Raw genomic sequence first — 24,968 nt, forward strand, 5'->3', positions numbered from 1 at the left:
GGATTTGAAAAACCTGATATACATATATATATATATATATATATATATATATATATATATATATATATATATATATTGGTAATAGACCATAATTTTTACAATATTCTATAAATTCTACCGAATGTTTGGCGTTAACTTCTAATTCTCGAGAGAGATGGAGCAGTCGCTGCTCGCGATCTTGTTCGATTGTTAGAATTTATAATTAAACATTCGGTAGAATTTATAGAATATTGTAAATATATATATATATAATATATATATATATATATTATATATATATATATATACATAAAAATCTCGTGCAGACAGAGAGAAACAGCAGGACAGCTGAACTGTACCGACTGGTCGTTACTCACGCTCAAACTTGCGTGAACTAGAGAAACAAAACAAGAAAACAAAATCTAATAAAAATTATCTACAAAACATCTTCATGACAAAATGGGCCAAAAGTTTACACTAAATTAAATCTAAATTACTTGAACCAATCTTCAAGTTGACAAAAAGAACAGATCTCAGGTCGCACAGATAATTTTTGAAAGCTTATATAAATAAAAAAAATATAATAAAAGTGTTTATTTATTGTATTGAGAGATTTCAAAAAATTGTATAGACACTTTAGCAAATTATAGTGCTGTAAATAACCATATTATCTCTAAGTGAATTTTTTAAACAAATTAAAAGCTCTTCAAACGACGCCATTCAATCGACTTTCAGAAGTAGATGTTCATGCATGGAATGAAAGACACTGAATAGTTTTTCGAATCCACCCTATCAATTTCCTATTTGATCCGTGCCATACCAATTCAATAGATTAATGCCTTCTGCTGAATGAAGATACCAGGCTTGAATTCATTATTTTGAATGAGATTCGCAGAGCAAAAGATTTTTAAAATTTTTAAAAATTTTTTTAAATTATTATTTTTATAATTAACTGTTTGCAGTTTGAAAATTTTAATTGTGCGATCATCTTTCAAGATCAAAAACAGCTTCGGCAAAACATTGAAACAAATTTCAATTTTAAACAATTTAAATTCAGATAAAAAATTACGAATTGAAGAAATCAAGATAAGATTCATTGACAATATTAAAACGTGAGAATTTTTCGCAGCCAAATTCAAATTGTGGGCGACGTTGTTAAAAAAAAATAAGAGCGCGCAACTTTTTATGTCTACAAATATATAACGATTTGAACTGAAAACCAAAAAATTATTTATTCAGCAGATTTAATTCTTTGTATTTGTATATTTTTTTAAATTATGACATATTTATAAAATTAATCTTTTGAGGAAAAAAATTAGGTCAAGCAGTTTAGTTAGCGTGCTGAAGATTGCAAGAATCAGAACAATCAATCAACTATCGATTAATCAGAATCAATCGAACGCTAAGAAACAGAGGCAAAAACCTTCCAGAATAGAAAATTAATAAGCTAAGCACATTCTGATTTAAATGAAAAGTCCAGATAAAACCAAGAATTCATTACAATTAATTATCGTCGTATATAAAAATGTTGTAGTCTCGGTTACTCTATAAAGGTTTTGATGTAGCATTTTCATTTAGCAGAAATTTATGATCCAAAATGTTGTAAATTAAAAATTATCACTAAAAATTGTTTATTTTGCACTTATCACAAAAAGATTTCAAAATTTATGGAATATTCAATTTATGGATAAAACTACTAATGAATTTTGAACATGATATAAAATAATAATAAAAAACATGGTTATTAGTTGGTGATATTTAAATTCAGATCTATATGACAAAAAAATAATTTGTCAGTTTTGATTAACAAGGTATGATACAAACAAACTAGAATATAAATACTAAATTTTGTGTGAAAATTCAAATACGTTTGAGTAATGTATACCCATTCTTAGGCTATAATTCTATTGCCATATATTTTTATACGGACAAATCTGTAACACAGCAAATAAACTATTCATTTCTGGAAGAGCTCTAACAACGCATAAATCTACACTTTCTCGTAATGTATGTTATTTTCAATATCCTTCCACAACATGGGAGATGGCATGTGTCATAATTGTTGCAACGTCGGGTGTGTTACATCCTCCTCTTCCTCAACATCACTTCTCAGTTTCGTGTGTTTATTCGATACTTCATTGACAATTTCTAAAAATATCTCTTCAGATGTACTACTGCGGTTCACGAAATGCGTTTTGTATGCCAGTGCCTATAAACGTACGTACATACATAATATACATACATACGTAATGACATTTATACATACATGTGTACTTTTATGCCATTGTTTGTATGTTTATAAGCCTCTAAACGCAAATGGTTCGAAAATCTTCTCTCGTCAAGATATATATATATATTCGTTAATACATATATATATATATATATATATATATATATATATATATGTATATATATAATATGTTTCTAAATATGTATATAGATATATAAAATAAGTTTCTATATATGTATATATATATATATATGTATATATATGTATATATATATATGTATATATATATATATATATATAATCATTTAATTATTCAGTGAATGAAAAACAGTGCAAATTCAAAATTACGTGAATGTACATTTAAAAATAGAAACATAAAGATTGTGATGTATTTCCATATTTACTATTAATATTTCCAAATAATTTGTTTTACAGCTTGTGTAACAACTCTTGCATAAAAGTATTAAATCGTAATACTAAATTCCAAAAGAGTTATATTCATATGAAATAACGACTAAATGTTATTGGTAGCACATATAAGAAATGTCCTTACTTACGAAATATTGACATATTTTTGCAAGGTCTGCGTCAGTTGAACAAACATAAACAAACATACAAAAAGACTTTAAAGAATGACTGCAAATTGTGGACGTGTCTGTGAATGTATACAGATTGTACGTATGTGAATTCATTCAAACTGTTTGCAAATATGGGGATTTATACAGACTGTGTGTATGTAAAGTCATGAATAATGTAAATTTATACAGATTGTACGTATGTGAATTCATTCATATAGTATATATGCATGTGAATTTATACAGATTGTACGTATGTATGTAGGTTGATTCATACAGATTCCATGTGTGTATGTTTGTAGTTCTTAGATGCAAGCGCAATCATACGTGCCTGTGCAGATATGCGTGGATTGTACGTGAGATCCGGGTACGTAGGCAGGACGCTTCAGCATGTATTTGCAGAAAAAAAATGCTTCGTCAGGCATAATTTAATTAAGACGAGATTGATTAAATAGAAGGCTGCATTACCTTTTTAAATTGCATTAATTTTCTGATTGCCTCCAATGATTGTCGGCTTCATTATGTTAACGCAATTACAACAAAATGCGTTCATTGCTTTTTATATGCTAACAAAAGTTGTTACTCGTTCAATGTATTTATTTGCGATACAAAATAACACATAGCATGAAGCAATTTTTAATTTTTTATTCAAGATTTTTTGCAAAATTGTTTTCCTCGTTGCAATAAGCCACTGTTTCATGAGCCGGACGGTGAATAGAAAGGTTTGAAAAATTGATACACACTCACAATGAAGAAAAAAAACTAAACACGCCACACACATACACACACGAAGACACTCTTACCAAAAAACACGTAAGCACATACCTGTTTATGCAAACCACACGTGTGTGTATATATTTATATTTTTAATGTCAATAAATTTATATGTGTGTAAATTGCATGTGTGTGCGTGTGCGTGTGTTTGCCGAGGTCTCAGTTCACTTAATTGAAGAAGAAATGTTTATAAACACTTTTTCAAGGAAACCGAACCTCGAAAAGCAAACAAGTCTGAGGAGCAATCGATAATAATTTTAAACCTCGAGATAGACAAATACGTACAGGATCTGTGAAGCATGCTCAAACTTCAAAGTTGACGAACAAGTTAAAGAATGATCTGGTAAGGACTGTTTCAAACAAATCAATAATGAATGTAAAAACCCGTTGTATCGATAGGTTAGAGCAGACTTATGTTTTTTATTTTAACACAATTATTAAATGATTGGAACATTGAAAAGTAAATTGTGATATCAGTGGTTGTATGAAAATTAAACAATTTTTTTTTTGAAAATTTACCGAATCAGAATAAAAAAATTATAACGAACTTTTTAAATTATTATTTTGTTGAAATTAACTTTTTTCGTTAAACCCATTTCAAAATACAGCAGGTCCAGCCTAATTTAGTTGAGATTTTCAACAGGAACGTCGTAACAATGCCTAAGAACATGTCAATATTTAATATTTTATCCGCCCGAGTCGATCCAACTGTCCAACTGAGCAAATCTCATCGTTAATCAGCAATGGAATGAAATGCACGTTCGGTCAGACGAGAAACTTCAACGTTAATATCTCATCCAATCATTCAGATGCGCACAAAAATGACTTCATGCAGTTTTTATGAGTTTACATTGGAACTGTTTGCAGCAGAAAAGGGATGAAATAATGAAACTGCTGGAGTGATCAGAAATGAAAAAGGCTGTTGATCAAAATGCGAGTTACTAGGAAGATTCAAAATAAACGCAGGAGTGGTGAGAATCTTTTCATGAATGGGCCTTACAGGGATTGCCTCAAATTTAAGGTGTTTAAGCCCGCGTGTTTAAACAACTTCGTCTGTATTAGAACTGTCGGTTTCCATTTTTAACACTTTCTACAAGTTTGTCTCAGAATCAAAAATCTTCTAATCTTGTAATCATTTAAAAATCTATAATCTAAAACTTGTAACAGAAAAGAATTCGCTATTTTATAGTAAAAATGCCATAGTTTTTAAGGCTGAATTAAATATTTGAAGCGATAAACATTGAACTACACAGTAAGCACCATTTTACTGATATTCATTTTCGAAATTCCGAAGTAAAATATGTAATTAAATATTCCAAGCTGATTTTCTAAGGTTAACAGTTTCGAAAACTTAAAAAAAACTTCAAATCCAAAAAAACGATTTAATGTTATCAAAATGGATGAAAATGGGATCTGCCCGAAGATAATATTGAAACCTATCGACAAATGGAGCAGAATATATTTCCTGGACGGCACAACTTTTCTTAAAGAATAACAATGATGCATCGCATGGAATGGACGTTGTTCGTGATTCTCTGTCCCCCGCATCGATTATCAGTGATCTATCCGTCTGTCTGATGCAACGTTCTACTTAGTAAATTGGCAGCACAATTTGCCACGAACAAAATATATGTATATTGCATACGTATCAGAAATAACGTAGAAACTTCTACTGCGAACCAGAAATATTTTTCGTTTCATAAAAATAGTTTGATATTATTGTTTTCAAATAGTGAAGTGATTATTTTTATCAAAAAATCAAATAAATTTTAGTAATTTTAAATAAAAAAAATGTCTTCAAAAAACAAACAAACGACTTAATTTTTTATGTGGAGTAAAATAAATTAAGATTTTTCTCAAATGAAATAAAATCGTTAATTTTTATAACGTTTTAAAATCACGACATTTATTTTTATTGAAATTTTTGTTTAAAATTTTTGTATCGGCATCTCAGAAATGTTTTTAAAAACAACATCTCACATTTCCAACCATGGTATCATAATTCAAGCGATGCTTTGAACGTTTGACACAAATGTGGTTTCCTTCACTTTAAATTCCTGACAACCATTTTATATTTAAAAATTTCGTTTAGTCACGTTTTTAGCCATGGTTTTAGTATTTTTTTCTTTTTGACCATATTCTACTTGCTGAATAAAAATGTAAACTGATATAAATTTAATAAATTTGGTGAAAAACTATTGTTGAAACGAGCAAAAAAAATGAAAAAATAAATCGACGAAAAAAATATTAAATGTGACACTCTGGCAGTATGAAAAAAGTTAGAAAATTATCGAATTGCTCAGAAACTCGAACTCCATATGAAGTCAAACAAAAATAGAAAAGGTTATAAGATGAGTTTGGCCCAACCAATCCAAAACAAACAGGAAACATCATTCTTTACAAAAAAATTTTCTTCTTATATTTTTATTTCCCCATAATAAATTGTAGTGACGGCAAGTTGACTGACGTTGACTGAAGTTCACATACAGCGCTTGTTTCTTTGAAGGAAAAATCATAAAACCCGACAAGTTCAAAATAGAAAAAGTTATGCTTTGTATGTTTTTATGATTATTTTTTGTGGCATTACATTACATAATATCTGGCAACGTTAATGTTGGTTTGGAAAACTTGGCAGCCTCCTTACAAGACACTGCAGAATCGAGGTAAAGTTCAAATGGACAAGCTGCCAAGACGAGCATAGCAAAAAATTAAAAACTACCCAAACAACAAACTACAAATTTATCTTTTACTATAATAAAACAATTCTTAAAACATGAAACTTATTTTAACTTTTTAATCATTCATATATAAATTAATTCAGACATTCTTCTCATTTGTTCTTCATTGATAGATCAGATATCAAATTATGCAAACAAAACTTAACATCAAAAAATATTAAAAAGAATTTCATGGCTAACAATTTTATGGTTCAAATTGACCAATTCTTTCTCAGTTGCGGCTTTCTTTTTTGAGTTGGTCATCTCAGATCTGGACGTTGATTGATTGTTGTTGTTGTTGCGACCAGCATTTTGATTGTTGCTGTTGTTGTTTGATACGTTGCTGTTGTTGTTGCTATTGTTGTTGTTGTTGCTAATGTTGTTGTGAAAGACGGGTCGGTCTTCATGCGGGTGTGAGCGATGTTTCTTGAATGGGTTGAACTTTTTCACCAAATCCATCACAGCATTGAAGGTTGATTTTCCGGCAGATGTAATCACAATTCAATTACCAGCTCTCTCAAATAACGGCTCCCAGTTTGCAAACTCAGCTGATCGTTTTTAAAAGTTAAACATCCTTCATCTTAGTCTCCGTTAACAAATAAAGTGATTAAAAAACAGTAAGGAGATAAACTACAGATGTACCTCCTGCCTCTACATATTTTCAACAATTGCAGAAAAATATGAACGCTCTCACCAAAATAAACTCACGAGAAAAAATTGTTCTAATTCCGTCAGATTCATTTGTTTAGTTTAGGAAGGCAATTCTCTCAAAGTCTCTCGTGCATTGATTGGTCATCGTGCTTAAGAGTAGCTGCTGCTAACGCAACTTCCATTGATTGTCTATTGAGTTGAATTTTGGATTTTTTTTATCTTTTGCAGCCCAAATTGCTTTGACATTGATTACGAATGTAAACAATCACAATGTATTTTCATTTATCGACAATCAATTTGTAGTATGAGGTTTTTGGGATGATGTTGCAATTTGATGGTTCGTGTAGAGCTATGAATTCAAATGAAATGCTGATGATGGCGCATGAGAATTCAATTTAAGCATTTGATTAATTGATTAATAACGCTGATGGTATCTAAGTTAAGGTTTTGTTAGTAGTAGCTATGTCACCTATAAAGAAGATGTTGTATGTGTGTGTGTGTGCGTGAGTTGCGCGTGTGCTTGCATGCAATAAATATCGACAATGATTACGTTTCAGTTCGTGTGCTTGCATATCTGTTGCCGGTGATAATAATGTTGATGATGCTACTTTGTATGATGACACTGTTGGTGATGAAGATGATGGCAATGATGGTGATGGTGAGGAGGAAAAGGATGATGATGATAATGATGGTAGTGTTGACCAATATTTCCTCATGTGATAGTTAGTTACGACATCTTCACGTTATTGGGCTGATGAATGTACGCAACATGTAAAGGAAAGTTGGCGTCATCTATTTTAGTCGATGTTATTTTGGAGGGTTTGTTTCGAATTTTCCTGTTGAAAAATATTTGCCAGCATTTTGAGATTAGTTTGTTAATATTCGAAGTGAATCAAGTGTTTGTTGTGGATGTTTTTGTTGCTTCTTCATCGCGGACGTTGTTGTCTGAGAAAATCTGTTTCTGTTGAAAGGACAAAAAAGTTGATGTACATGTACTCATGAAATATTGAAAGAATTAATGTCAACTACGTGACGTCGAATAAGGATTTTTAGATTATGTTATTCAACTGTCATACACGTTAAATATTCAGCCATTTCATGCAATTTAGCCACAAATACCTTTGAATAAAAAAAAATGAAATAGTAAACAAAACACACATGAAACTATTTATAAATTGAAATGATAAAATCAAAAATATTTTCCGTGTTAATAAAATCACTAACGAACATTCCAGTTGTGCGTGCGCACGTTTCCCTCTATCCATCATCATCCATTCTTTCCCAATCCTAATATAAGCTCAGTTTTTCTTAACAAGATCAATATTAAATGCCTTCGCAAACATACATTCACCCATCATATATGCCACTATACAAGCTGGTCACATGCATGTATATGTATATATATATATATATATATACAATACACCCATATATATATATATATATATGTATATACATATATATATATATTGCTTATGTACAAATATACAGTGCGCAATGTGCTTACATACTTGCGCGTATGTTTTTAAATAAATCTATACGAATAGGAAAAGCAATCCTATAAATTTATATACATGTACATACATATTTTTATTATCCGTATATGTATATGTATTGTATATGTATGTATTCTGTACGTATGTATATATTGTATATATTACATTATATATGTTATATATATATATATATATATCAGTATGTGTGCATGTATATACTTTCATATATAAATATATATATATATATATATATTAACGCATGTATATATATGTATGTAATATAGACATAGATTTATAGATGTGCATATAAATTTGTTACACTGCTGTCTCCGGTATCAATCACATCCATCAATGATGTTTTATTTTTTTCCATCGTTCTTTCCAGTTAAACTCTGGACATTAGTGGTGGTGGTAGCGGATTAATTTATTGGTTTTTATTTTCCATATATTCTGGAAATAAATTAATTTTTTCAGTTTTCACGCATAGTCTAAAAAAACAGTTCATGATGAGCCACAAAGAGTAGAAACCTTTCTCACTGAAAACTGATTAACAGTTTGTTTGGAAATTGTAATTTTGAATTTGCAAAACTATCTAGTAGTTAAGTGGTTATTGTATGCAATTTAGAAAAAATTATAATTATCGTATCTTTTCAGACTTCTTCGGAATCTGTTGCAAACGTGCAGAAAAGTTCACTAGAAAGTGAACTATAAATAGGTTCTAACGAGCCTGATCCCACGCTTCATTCTGCATTCTAAATGATCACACATATCTGCTTTTGTAGTTATTTATTTACTGCATGTTTTGTTTTTTATACTGTCACGACAACCAAGAATGTACTTTTATAAGAGATGAAAATTAGGTTTCATATGCCATATGTGAATAATCAATCCGATGAACGTGTGCTTGACAATTGCTTCACAGTTGAGTTTGCAGTGGTGAACTGTCTGCCTTAAAAACTGTCTCAACTTCTAAAAAAGTTACATTTGTCATATATGTATGCATAAAAACCTGGTTTCATTAATGAAAAGTTAATAAAAATATTGGGAATGCTAATTTTGTTTATAATTCTAAAATTATTGGCCCTCACAGAATATTACCGCCGCAGAGCCAACTAGATGCACCTGTCACAAACAATTATCCAAATATTCGAAAAAGACTTATTGGCCAAATTAAATTGCAGATAACGATGTTTAAATGTTTTTCTTTTTATAAACTTTATACTTTTAACTTATTGGTGATGAGTCGCATCTATTAAACTTTTTGTTTTTTGTTGAGAACCCTGAGCTTTATAACTAAGAACATTTTTGGTTGAGAACCCTGAGTTTTATAACTAAAAACATTTTTAATGTCAAAGAGTTGAACATTTATAATTTTAAAGTTCCATTTTAAACAAAATTATATTTTCATATGTCTTGAGTTTGAAACAATTTTTGTTTGTTATATTTTGAAAAATTTTTCCTTCAGATGAGTTTTAGGCTACTGTAGGTTCAATTACAAATCAAAGTTCGATTAAGAAGTGATAACAAAGAAGTAATGTTGTTATTATTTATATACCAATAATAATAATTATAATTATTATTTTATTTTTTTAAAATTGCAATTTGACTTTGATATTACAAATAATTTTGACAAATGAAACAAATAGACAGTGCGGCTGAAATCGTCTTAACTGTTTCTTTGCGGTTTCTTCAAGTTGCGTATAGGTAAATTACAGAAGAGTTAAAATATTTTTTGTTTATAAACAGTCAAAATTTTCCAACGGATGATTTTTTCTCTTTGTTGCACACATTGATAAACTTATTTTCTCTAAATTGTTTCCACTTTCCAATGTTTCACTAGATCAATTGCCACTCTAAATAAATAACACCAAGATAGCTAGCTATCAACAAATTTTATCCACTTTTTTAAATATTTAATAAATACAAAAAATGACACCAAACTAAAAATAAAAAATTTTCAATTTAAAAATATTAAATAAAATTGGCCAAAATCCAAAAATATTTTCAAACAATTTAAATAACATCAATGCATTTTGCCAGTTAAACCAATTTCAACCATGGCATGGCGACCTTCATATTTCCTAATCTAAATTCTTTTGTACTTTTCCAGGCTTACTAAGCCGTTTGTTTGAAAGAACGAGGTCATGGCCGGCCATAAGATATAAAATATAAATAAATAACACCAAGATAGCTAGCTATCAACAAATTTTATCCACTTTTTTAAATATTTAATATTTTTATTTATAGTTTTTTACTTTAACAATTTTTTTGCCTTGGTGAACCACTCATAGCCAACCGTATTAATTAGTACATTTTACCGGCACTATTTGATGAAATTTCAAAGTTTATTCAATTTAAATGTTAATTAGAAAGTTTTAAAACAATTGGAACAAATTTTAATCAACTTTGTTTGAAACTAAAAAAATTTTATGAAAATTGATTCAACTTCTGTCAATTAAATTTTGGTCTATTTCAAAATAAATAAATATATGTGACAAAAATATACGATATAAATTTAAATAAAAAATATTAAATAAGATTGTTTTTAAAAAAAGCATCCCGAACAGGTCGTGGAGGACATAGAAAAAAAATAAAAACATCGTAACAAAACATTTTTTATAAAAATGCATTTTCAAAATATATCCAACTTTCCATATTTATTATTGAATGTCGAGACAGGCAAACGTCTAAACTCGACAAGCAGAAAAAATATTTTTGAGCTAGTATGTGCATAAGCGCGCGTGTGTATGTGCGTATATGTGTATTATGCGTGTTGGTGTGCGTGTATGTGTACGTGTGTGTGTATGTGTGTTTGCGTGTATGTGTGCGTGCGTGAGAGAGAGAGCTCGTACTTACACATTTATGTTTACTTATGGCATTTACGGTTCTTCGAGATTTTATTGTATCAGATCTTTTTCATCTACATTCCTCTTTCATGATATAATACAAGATGATGTTTGATTAAATAAGTTAGCACAACAATGCCAGTCGTGATATTAAATGCTCATGTCCGTGACTTTTTCCATTACTATGCAATAAAATAAATGTGTATAAATAAATAAATGGATGAATATAACAAATGTGAATCATTGTATACGTTGATAGCTTTGTGTTTCAAACAACTTTATTACAATTTAACGAGTTGGTTTATTTGTAGCAAATTGTATTAGTTGATTTTAGATTTATAAGCCGCGTTTTATAACCATAATACATAATACTTTAGCAAAATTTAAGTGGCAAACATTTTAAATGAACGTGGAAATATAACGAAAGTTATTTATTTTGACTTGTTTTTATTTGCCATCTGTCGCTAATATAAATCAGCAGGAGTTTTTAAGCTGACAATGCACAACATTCCGTTGAATATTCAAGAGTCACGATGCACCGGCCAGAACCGATGCGTTAGGTTGCGTAGGGAAGCATCTACCAACATGTCGCACGTGTGGTTCCCACTCCACACTGTGAACAAACTAAAATAGAAAAGTGAAGAATGAACAGCATTGATAGATGTTTTTTGAGCGACGCGCAATCCCATTAGAAACTATTCTGAACATTCAGTACACTGTAGAGCCCAGTAGAGTTTTTCTTCGACCCACGCGTGATACCAGGAGCAACAACAAACCAAACATCATTTCATTTCGGTGAAAGTTTTGCGCCGAAAGTTCAAAATCATTAAACCCTTTTCCTTTTCCATTCCATTCTTTAACTAAGTTGAAAGATAATGAAAACGTTAGTTCTTTTTTTATATTAATTTTGACTGTTGTTCAAACCTTGACATAATTTAATTTAAATTGTTGTTATTAATTTAACTAAAGATTGGGTGTAGATTCGAAATTTATTCACAATTTTAACTTCAATTCTCGTCTAATCTAACAAAGATTTGCAAATTAATTTAACTGTTATTATTTCTTCAATAACATTTAACTAACACTAGCTTTCACAAATTTGTTTCTGAAATGCTCACGAGGGGGCCAACAATTTTGATGGTGGGCCAACTTTTGGCTTATAATGTCGATTTTCCTTTCAAAAACACTACTTTTTTCGTTAAAACATCGACTTTTACTAACTTTTAATACAAACAGCACTCACAACGTGGGGAGGAGGCAGCGCCCTTCCGACCCCCTAGATCCGCCACTGGTTATAAAAAGAGCATATAATACATATCTTATTAAACCAACGAGTGGTTACTTGTTATGCTAGTATCAGTTCTGACTGACACTAATGTGCGTGTGCGTGTCAAGTTTTGTTTTCTATAACCACCCAAATCATATACATAATCATATATATATATATATATATATATATATATATATATATATATATGCCTAAATCCAATATATATATATATATATAATAAAAAATAATGCAACACATACGACATGAAAGGTTCATATTTAACAGCCTCTCGTTAAAAGAAATTCGCCTATTAGTAAAACATTATTATGTTAAATCCGTTGCCAGCTGTGCAAAACGTGTGTCGGTACGTAAGGTACATAATGTACAATTCGACAGGGAAGATTGAAATGGTTACTCAAAAAACTCGTGTTTTTGTTTTTTAACCTTGCGTTCAGTTTTTTAAATCTGTCACTTTAAAAAAAATTAGCATGTTTGGAATCATTTCAATTGTTATACGAAATATAACTTATAAATTTTTCACATTTGAAATATATGAAAATTTTAACTAATTTTATTATTATTTCATCATATGTATTGTAACGTTCATTTTATTTTAATGGCTGGCAATGAGTGGGATCAACTGAAGGACAGCATTATTGATTGATAGCAAGTTCTTCTCGCTTTGACATTTAACGTATTGTACTCTGGTCTCAAAGTCATTTTTTATGAGGAATTATTCGAGAAGCTAATCGTCGCTAATATTTTTTTTTTCATAAGTGCAACAAACATGTTCGACAAATTTTCATTTGAATATCAGAAAAAATTAACTAGAAAGAAGAACGGTAAATATTTTGAACTAAGCGAAAATGCACGGGTTAGCATGGATATAAAATATCCATTTATATATCCATATATATATCTATGCGGGTGAGCTATAATTGCGTAAAACATTTTTTAATTTGTTACCTACTACAGCAAATTTTTTTAACAAATTTAAAATTTATAAAATAAACAAATTATACGCTGTAAAAAATTGTTAATACATTGTTGACGGTATGTTAGCATCATCAAAAACCGACAAACCAATCTACTATAGTATTAATAAGGATGAAAAAACCTCTGTCTTACATAGATGCAACGAGTTCTGATGTCCCGTTAATGATGTTATGAAAACTTTTCAACAATTTCACTATCGATGAGGAGATATTTTAAATTTGTGTAACATTTATTATTTTGGAGTCTGCCTTTTCCTTTATCACGCAACTACGATAAAGGCAAAACTGCTCAAATTTCATTCAGACTTTTAAATTCTCTGCCAAAAAATGCCTTTCTACAGGAAGAACTTGCAAGCAAATAAGCAAGCAGCATGTTCGTGCAAACTGCAAACATTGCAACATGCACACCAAGTGGATGTTGTAATGTAACTATGGAGGCAACAGTTCACTTAGCCGGGGCTTCAATATTTTTGGTAAACATCGGCGTATAACATGACTCAAACCTGAGCTAACCTGACTACTACTTTTTCTTTTTACGAAGATAAAATTTCTTCCTGTTGACAAGAAGAAAAAAACTTTTTTACTTAATTTATTTTTCATTTGAACCCATGTTTGATAGCTACAATGTTTTTGTCATTTCCACTTTTGTAGCTTAAAATTCTGTTTTCATTCACGGATGTAAATTTAAGGTTCGCTAAATAATGTAAACAAATTTATTTTCGGATAAACAAATTTTTTATAAAAATTTCTTCTCAGACGTTGGAATTTTAATTTATAGACCCTAATAAAAATATATAAATTCAAAACTGTTTATGCAGTAAAAATTAAAAATTATTTACCAAAATCAAATTTAAAATTTAATAAAAAAAAACTCGTATTCAAACATAAGTAGGTACTCAACAAGACAAAAATGTAGCATTCGAATTGTTAAAAACATTAACATATATACTGTTTACTGTAGGCAAATTTAAAAAAAAAAGGAAAAAAGTTTAAAATAAATCAGTAAAAATATCCTTGTCCCAATATTTTTAAAGTAAAAATGTGCGTTTATTTTTAAATTTAAAACGTTTTATATGTTCGTGTGTGTGTGTGTGTGTGTGTGTGTGTGTGTGTGTGTGTGTGTGCGTGTGTGCGTGTGTGTGCGAATGTTGCCTGCCATACACAATTTCAAAGCTCATTTAATCAACATAAAAATTTGCTGTTGTTTAATATTGAAGTTAAGTAAAACAATCATTTTTCATCGCGAGCAGATTTTAAACGTTTAAGTATAAAGTTAGCAATCCAAAAAATTCCCTGCCTATTTTTTAAAACTCTGCATCAAATATCAGAACATATGCATTCAATAAAGATGAAATAAGAAGATGCCACACTGATGTACTGAAAATTTATTTCGTTATATTTGCTGCACCATTTTAGGCCTACGGAAAGTCATTAGCATTCATTCTCAAGGACTTTTTATGTCGTCACAATTCATTCCAGCGCCAGATCATCATCAGGTTGTTATTGAAGTCAGGCGAGTTAACTTGAAGATTTATTATTTATTGCTATTTGAATGATAATAATAATAATGTTTCATCTTTGAAATGTTATTTTAATGATTATTCTAAAAAATGTTTTAGCCCTCCAAAATATTTATAAGCATTTAATAAAATATTTCAATCACTTTGTGACATGAACATTTTTATTGCCCTATGAAATGAAAGTATTCCCCTCATCTCGAGTACTGCTCACAGGTTTGGAGTCCAGATCTGCAAAAGGACAAAGACATTCATGAACGGGTACCGCATAGAGCAACAAAGATGATCGAAGGAGTTGGAAAACTTGAATATAGAGATAGACTGAAAGAATGCGGATTAACAACACTAGAAAGGAGAAGATGCAGAGGAGATCTGGTTTAGACATATAAGTTAATAACTGGAAAAGAAGAAACGCCGTTCACCAGGTTCTTTCAACTAGAAAAAAGGAAAAGATAAAGAGGTCACAGATACAAGTTCTTCAAGATGAACGCCTGGAACGAGCTGGCGATGAAATTGTCTCAGTGGATTCAATCAACAACTTTAAAATCAAGCTAAGAGAGTTAGAATACTAAAACAATTATTTTGTAGGGGTTCTTACACAGATGATAGTCTACTGAACCACTTTAAACTTTGTTATTATTATTATTCCATATGAATGAAAAACCAACTTAATTGTTAAATAGTAATTTTTATAACAGTTAGGCTTATGCTCAAATTCATTCTTTCATTCAACCCTTAAAAACTTTTTCAACGATTTTGCCTTTATAAAAAGTTTAGTTTTGAAGTTTGAAACTTATCTCGAGTTTATTTAACCCGCATACTAAAGTTTAAATGATGATAAATAATACATGTCAGCTAGGTTGAAAGTTAGAACAGCTGTTTCGCGTGTTACTCATTTAAGTGGCATCATTTTTTAATGCTGTTACTTAACTTACTACAACGCTCATGAACAGTCCAGATTTAAACTTATGCACGCACACACACACACACACACACACACACATACACACACACACACACACACACACACACACACACACATATATATATATATATATATATATATATATATATATATATATATATATATATATATATATTTTAAGTTAACTAATGCCGAAGAGCATGCTGTAATTTTCATCAATAATTACATTTCTGACAGTCTTAATCTAATATATATATATATATATATATATATAATATATATATATATATATATATATATATATATACAATTTACTTATTTCTTCATATTAACATGCAAGTTTCATCTCAGGTTTGACAACGTTTTTACTGACACTGATATATTTTTTTTTCAATCTGTCAATAATTCACTTAATGGATGGAAAGGATGGAAAGAAACTTGTGAAACCTGTTACATCTGCGGTCTGCTCTGCAAGCTTCAGCTTATATAACATCTTCTTAATTCGATGCGTACAGAAGAGAAAAAAAAACAGAAGAAAGAAATATTTTTAATTTATTCTTATTCGTATGGTTTTGCTTGTACAACAAAAAATTTTTCAAGAATGATTCACAGTTTTGTACGTGAAGTGTGCACGGACTCCAAAACACACATGTGCATTCCAGCTTATAGCAACCGGTATTGATTATTCCTTGGTCATTTAGAGAGTTCTTTGTTATCGAATGACTTTGCTTTCTATGTTATTTATTGTAAACGTGGCCTCTCGAATTATAAATGAATATAAAAGCAACCTAATAAATAATGTTTCTTTAATGCTGTGCTAGTCACTTGGCTGCTGTTGGAAGGAATTGTTAGTAATGAGAGCTGGTGTTCTACTGTTTTTGAGGTCTTTCTTTAGTATTTTTCATGACAACAACTTTTTATCTGGTGTAATATCCGCCTTATTTTTATTATTAAAATAAAAAGTAACGCGATGTAGTAGAACTAGGCTTAACAAAGCAACAACAGGTGAAATTCTACGTGAAATGTTGAAACTTCAATTTGAATTTTTTTCGAGTTGGTGCTTTCCTTGTGATATCTGAGTTTTTTTTTGGATTTATGAATTACCGTGAACTTTAATTTCAGTAGCAAATATTTTTTAATAGCTCGACATAATTAATGCTTGTTTCATTCATAAACAAAAATTTCAGAAGTTTCAAATCGTATGCTGTACGATGGAAAAAAAATTGCCTTGAAATATGAAGTTTTGCAAAATGTCTAGTTTGTGCTGTTGGAAGAAGCATAAGATTTGAAAATTTTGGAAACGGGGGATAACCATTATCAAGTCGTTGCATTTGTTGCAATTATGGAGTTCTTCTTTATGGACTCGTTAGATCAATTTGTTTGCATTTGCATACAACATAGTTCACGCTTTAAATCGTTGATAGCTACATACAGTTGCATTCATTTCAAAGTTATTTATATGAAAATAATGTTTGCTGATATTAGGTAGGATTATAGTTTATATTTCATTTTGAATGCCAACAAATAATTAACAGGAAATAAAAACAAATGTAAAAGACAAGAAAGATAATTAAAAATCAAAATATTAATAAACGATAGTCACAAATTTTTAAATTTTTAGGAATACTTTTCTTTTTTCAACTTTTTCGTAAAAAATAATTAAAATAAAACACTTGAGAGAATAAAAAAGCCTAATAAATTTATTACCAAAAATTAGCAAATGCCTTAAAAATGAAGAGAATGTAGGAATCACCAAAAGTTTTTAAAACTAAAAATTTTAGACAGATTATTTCAAAGCTGATGGAACGTGACAGAGAATCAGATGAAATTAATTAGGTTGCTAATTCGAAAAATAGTTGATCTTCACACTTTGTAACGCTCGTAATGAAACCAATTAAATTTTCAAAAGCTGAATGATGAAAAATCCGAACAATGTGAACAATGTTATTCAGCTATTTATATCTCTTCTTCTTGTTGTACACTCCTTGACTGACATCTGGCTAGAAGAAGTCCAATTATCTTATTATATTTTATTCACCAGAACTGACCACCAACTGCATTTAAATGTGCCTGGGCAGGCTTGAAGTTACATTTGAAAATTAGCACCACTATAAATCATTCAAGAGAATTACGGAAAGAAAACTTGATAGTAATCAGAATGATGATCGGTGGTTGTGTATGTCACGCACGACAATTTTGATGACCTACTATCGCTCTAATGTACACACACACGTGCGCGCACGCACGCGCACACACACCATTCCATTCTTATAATGCTTGTACCCTGGATAGTAAACTAACTGTACAAAGACAATGCGGAAACATTAATTATAAGTTCACATAAATTAGAACGCTTATAATGTGTGCATGGTGTGTATGGAAAGATTTATTTTATAACAAACGAATGAGAGTAGGGAACTGCATCACATAGATATTTAAAACATCCTTACATCCTTAGATGCGTGAGAACTAAGTACGGTGACACTTATTATTATACAGAACCAAAGGAGGCTACGGATTGGCAGTCCTGTCCTAAAAGAAAAAAATTGGCAAAGATTAGTGCTAAATATAACAGTCTCAACAAGATCTCAACAAAAAATTAAATTTGCAGCTCTTATACATAGAGATAAAATTTTTTAAATCGGTATATAACACGTGGTTTTAGAAGTACGAAAACCTATTGAACAATATTAATGAAAACTTATTCAAAAAAGGACGTCAGTTTTTTCTATGAATAGCCATAAATATTATAAACTGCTTTTAGTTTCGTCTTTGTTGGCTTAATGAGTATATTTTTTATTTAAGCAGTAATTTTTACTTTTTTGATCTCCTCGCTTCTTTTCCACTAAAATTTGGATTAAAAAAAATATTGGCACCGGATTGACAAGTAAGTTTTTATAACACATTTGATTTGCACACATGTACAATGTACATCTTGTGCAAAATTTTCGTAAAAGGTTATAGACTTCATAGAGATGTACTCATCAAATGATATACCGATATGCCTGGTATTTATTGCATCCACCTGATTGAAATTTTTATGCCTGTACTTGTAACTACGATCTAATAGGTCAGATCTTTAGATACTTATTGTGGCCTATATTACTTGCTAACTATTAAACCTTAGTTCTAATGTCACACACATCAGCTAAATAACCATTCTTAATGTGCGTGGTTTCATTATTTGCTCGTGACATTTTGTACTTTCATGTATGCAAATAAACTTACCTGGCAAGCAAGAGAAACTGAGAAATTAAATTATTCAAAAGGATGTTCGTTCATTGAACTCGAATTTAAGCACTCAACCTACAATCACACACTAAGCATTAAATTTTCATGCGTTTGACGAACAGTTGGCACGTGATAACAGCTGAACATCTAAGAACTAAGTATCAGGATGTCAGCCACATGCCTTTGAAGTTACATTTTAAAAGTAAATTATTTAAGTTAATTAAATTTTTTAAATAAAATTTTTGTTATTAATGATTAGTGGTAGATTAGACGACGTTGATTTACGGGGGCCCAAAATTTGAAAAATTATGAATGTCAAAAGATTAATCAAATGTTAGTTATTGTGGCCAAAATTAGACTAACCACCATTTTTTGCTTACCACACCAATTTTCGGTTCATTCTGTCAAATTCTCTATTTAAAGAGTCCTCAAGTTTTCGGTTGTATAAATCTTTGATCTTCTGAGAGAGGTGATTACGGCTTTAGAAAACGTCATAAAACACGAAAAATTTTGGAAGAAATATGGCGGTTGTGATGTTTATTAAGAAAAAAAACAAATGAGTTGAAATGAATGAAGATGATGCCAAACAAGTTGGAACTTATTTGGACAAGCGAAATTATAATGTATCAATCGAACAAAAAATATAAATAGAATCAACGATAGCATCTCTATACGATGGGTTACATCGAGCAATTAATTTTCATTATAAAAACATTAAAAGAGATCTTGCGTTCTTACATGTGTGTGTGTGTGGTGTCTGTTTTGGTGTGTGCGTTGCATTTGCGTAGATGCGCGTAAGTGCGTGCGTGCCTAAATGTTCGTTAAGAGATGATATTGCTAAATGATTCCAAACTTGAGAGCTCGGAATTCTCGCATTATTAAATAAAGGGAAAATATGCAGTTATTATTATAAATACGTATAAAAATACGCATATACAGATAAAATACATTATACAAACATACTAACATGCACGAACATGCATGAAGTAAAAACATAAAAATGTACTGCCAAGTATGTATATGTAATGCATACATATTCATACATATTCACATTATATATTTAAATTGAAATGTAAGCACATGTACATCGCGCAAAGTGTTCATTTTCATGCAATGTAGAACGTTTAATGCATGGTATGTACGTATGGGATGGGTAGAATATAAATACATAAGGTAAGAACAGGCTTTTCTTTCAGTTGTATCTCACGTGTATAAAACGGAGCTGTACGCCATTTCACGCGGGTTGCCAAAATTTAATTGCTGTATTTAATTATTTGCACTTTTAATGTTGGTCTTAACTGACGGTTCAATTAAGAAAGTTCTGCTTAAAAGCATTAATAATACAGTAATGCAAATTTGGCATTAGATTAAATTAAAATAAGTGTAGATTTAATAATTAGTTGTCTTGTAACTTTATAAGACTTACAAAGTTTTGTTTCATGACCGTTTCCTAGGTCTTCTATATAGTATACAAGTTGGATGGTGTTATAACGTTAATAATAAACTATTTAAGAGACCTTAAAATAAAATTATTCCACGGTCAATTGGCGCCAAGCTATCGTTTTTTCATTAGTTTCAATAAATTTATTTCCGCCTGGCTGAAAAGATTGATTTCTCTCTAAGCTGAACAAAACAAACAAGTGAGTTATGACTGTTATAAGAGAGTTAGTGTGCTTTTTTTACCATTTGTGGAATGTCGTTGTGGTTTTAGTGTAGAAGTAATCTGTAAGGTTTGTGTACTTTTTTGAAAGTATCGTGAATAAACTGGAAGTCACCTTCTTTACTACCTCGTTGTTAATGGTTGAAAAACACGGTCTTACTGACCTTCGAGTCAAACGGGATTAAGAATAGGGTTCGCTCGTATATGTGTTTAAATTAGCATGCATACGTATGTATATGACGTATGTGTGTACTGAACATGTAAGTTAATTAATCAAACTCTAATTCTGATACTAAATACCTACTCTTATTGATTAACAAAATGTAATTTAAATAGACATAGTCAAATTGTTTTCAGTATGTATAAGTTGCAACATATAATTATAATTGTGATTGGCAACTAAAAATTTAAAGAAATAAAATAAAATTTGCATGTATAAAATAAATAAAAATTTTTTAGTCTGTTCTGTAACATTTTTACCTCCATATATATAATAATTATACAATATGGTGAATTCAATGTTAATCATTTTATAGTTGCATTGCTATTGTAAATATTAAATAGGCCATTAATTGTGAACTCAGTTTCCTACATTAATTGCATTACAATTAGTAATTTGGAAGTTAAAATATGTAATTATCCATAGAAATAAATGTATATACATGTATGTATAAATATATATATATATATACATATATTTATATATATTAGCGTTGGTGGCAATGTGTGTGGCTGGGATGTATGTATGTGCATGTGTGTTTGTGCGTGTGTGTGTGCTGCACATTTAATTGTTTATATATATATATATATATATATTTATTTATTTATTTAATTGTTTATATATATATATATATTTATTTAATTGTTTATATATATATATATATATTATATATATATACAATATATATATATATTATATATACAATATATATATATATATACACACACAAACAAATTATGCGTTTGTGTGCATGGGCTTGTCTTTGTGTGTGCGTGTGTGTGTGTGTGTCTTTTATTAACACATAGTAGAAAAAAGTTCAAACAAATCTGTAAAAGTGAAGAGATGATATTTCAAGTAAGAAGTGAAGTGAATGAGTGAGTATGAATAGTTTCAAATATTTAAAATATTTGTCCCTTACTATCCAGTCGTTGCTCTCTAGTTGTATGTACTTTCGTTTCTATTTATAGATTTTCTGTGCTGGATCCATCCAAGTGATTTGAATTATTTAAATGGAGTCTGACATATTTCTTGCACTGTTGAAAGTTAGCGAATTGGAAACACGAATAGATCAGTTTGGCTTTCTATTTGAATTTCTGTTTTTTTATCCTTCGTTGTTCGTAGTATTTAAAAGTTTATAAATTAATTCAGCGTTAGTTATCAATTGTAGCTATCAATAGTTTTGTAGTAAGTTGTTAAGCTTTCTTTTTAACGAATTATGTTTTCTGACACGGTTGGTTATTATGCTGGTACATAAATAATAACAAATCATCAATATTTCATTTATAAAAGTGTTCTTATATAATTGGTTTAAGAGTGTAGATTAAAACGTGTGATGAACGCAGTCAGCAAGCCAACCATCATCTATCTAGTTAGAAAATTGGCATAATTGTTTGACTGATGCTCTAATTTATCCAACGACTTTGTCCGGTTAATACGTTGTCTTCATTCACACAGAGCAAGATCTTTCTTATGAAACATCCAACATCTGGCACTTGTTAATTACCTATGTGCGACCTACCAAGCATTAAGTGTTGATAAACAATGCAAAAATGGAAAAAAAACTTCTCATCGGCTTTATGGTGCATTATTTGTTATTTTGTATTTAAAATTTGCTAGGTTATAAAATTTACACATTCAGGTTTTATTGCAAAGCTTGCCTCAAATTTGTATTTAGTATTTTTATATATTCAATTAGTTTAATATGCACAAAAACAAAATTCATTCAACATAAGCAAAAAAAACTTGGTTTAAATTTTTCTCGGTGTTTTAATTTTTTTCGAAAATGTTGGTGGTGATGAAAAATAAAGAAACCGATATTATATTTTGCCGTTTTAACCCTCCTGATAAAAATATAGCATTCTAATGCGTGTAAGGTATTGAAGGGCCATCCTGCAAACATGAAGGCCACTTACAGAGGCTTCAAGTTATTTTTTTAAACGATAGAAGCTTATAATCTACTCTTTAATAATGTACACGCGGTTAATTTCTGATTCAGTTTTTCATTATTTCCTACCGTATTTTGTCAATGTTTTTTAACTTTTTTATATATAGAAAGCATAGTTTTTAACTACTCTTCTTTACTACTCATTTTTATTTTATACAAAAAATGCTTTTATTCGGTAATCCTTTACCATTTTCAATGTAATATGAACTTTGTGCGGATTGAAATATTGAAATTAATGTACGTAGAATGAAAAATTGAACCGGAAACTGATCAAAGCTGAAAATGCATGATATTTCTTAACAGTTGTATCTACAACAATCTTAACCCTAATTATATATATATATATATATATATATATATATATATATATATATATATATATATATGTATATATTGCAGCAAAAAAATCGAAAGACAAAAAAATAGATTAATTTGATAATGGCTTCAGAAATTAAAAAAATACCCTGGCCTTGGTGATAAACGGCAGACGTTGGTAAAAGATTTAAATAGTTTGGGTATGCTGAAAAAATAATTTAGAGTATTATAGAGAAACTTAAGAAATAATCTGAAAAAATGTGAAGGCGTGAGGTTACTGTGTACGAACTCCGAAAAAGCCTTTATTAGAATAGAACGGAAAGACTGTGTGCAATCATTTGGGCCGGAAAACTGGGAGTTGTCGTTTATGGAGCACGTCTTAATTGCGGCAATGGTGATTGAAGTCTTTAGAATTTTGGTAGTAACTTTTTATATTATGTATTATATATAGTTATTATTATTATATATACAGTGTATATATACACATACACACATACATATACATATACACAGTGTATATTATACACATGCTCCTTTATACATCGTTGCAATGCAAACATTTTTACTTTCTTTTTATTAACCACCAATTAAAAAGATCCTGTAATGTTATTGGTTGAAAATTTAAAAAAAAATACATTTTCAGTCACAATTTTAAAATGGAAGAAATAAGCATTATATTTCTTCGTTTCACACACGCACACAAACGTAAACACACACAGGTGCAAACACACAACACACATTGTGTATATATTACATATGCAATTACATATTACTTATTTTATTGCATAATGTATATATTTACATATAAATGCATTGAGTAATGCACAATATTAGTTTGCATATTTTTTCAGATGTCTGGATTTGTATAAACAAATGCTTTCACTGCAGTTTATGTTACATAAATTAAAAAATGTTGGCACTGTTTTGATTTCGTACCATTAAACGTGATGAAGAAAGTGCTCCGTTAGTTTCCTAGCATTAGTTTATTTCCCACATTGTTTGTTGCTCTCAATTTTAAATCTTCTTTCTGTTTTGTTTATGATGATAAATAAACACTATATATTCACCTAGACGTCTGACTGATTGAAACAGCAATTGAATGATATCATCATTATCAAAAATTTCGCAGGCATTTTTTCGGAGTTAACCGGTTTACATAACAGCGGTTGAGTGGTATCTATATCTTTTGCAGCTCATTAATTACAGATTGCAACCTTTACTTTTAGTGACCTTATATGAGATATTTATTTTGTTAACTATTTCTTATTATTGTAAGCTATTTACTAACTATCTTAATTGAAACATAAAATATAAGATGTATAATTTATTAGCCATTTCTACCAAATAAAAAAAATGTTTTAAAATGCGTTAGTAAAGAATAAGCATAGAAAAACTAGTAGAAATTGTCAGAGCGATATTTTGTTTTCAGCTTCATAACTGGTAAAATTAACTATATTTTCATTTTCGATAACACCAATTAAAGATTTGAGAACTATTTGAAAATTTTTTTACAAAAAATTATGATTTCTATTAAACAACAAAATTTTATTATTATTACATTCAAACAAATTCAGATTGTAGCGATCAAAACATCTGTTTAAAATCATAGTTGGAATTTTAAT

General features: G+C 29.6%; 1 protein-coding gene across 1 annotated transcript; it reads left to right on the forward strand.

Moving 5' to 3' along the window:
* Window positions 1–11,766: 11,766 nt before the first annotated feature.
* On the forward strand, window positions 11,767–15,060 carry HELRODRAFT_171623 (hypothetical protein; the record flags this gene model as incomplete). The annotated part of the gene is made up of 4 exons (XM_009018329.1): window positions 11,767–11,867; window positions 12,809–12,911; window positions 13,356–13,412; window positions 14,950–15,060. The coding sequence occupies 4 exons, from the start codon at window positions 11,767–11,769 to the stop codon at window positions 15,058–15,060; spliced, it is 372 nt and encodes a 123-aa protein (XP_009016577.1).
* Between the last annotated feature and the right edge of the window lie 9,908 nt (window positions 15,061–24,968).

The sequence above is a fragment of the Helobdella robusta genome, assembly GCF_000326865.2.
Source record: "Helobdella robusta unplaced genomic scaffold HELROscaffold_21, whole genome shotgun sequence".
NCBI lineage: Eukaryota > Metazoa > Annelida > Clitellata > Rhynchobdellida > Glossiphoniidae > Helobdella > Helobdella robusta.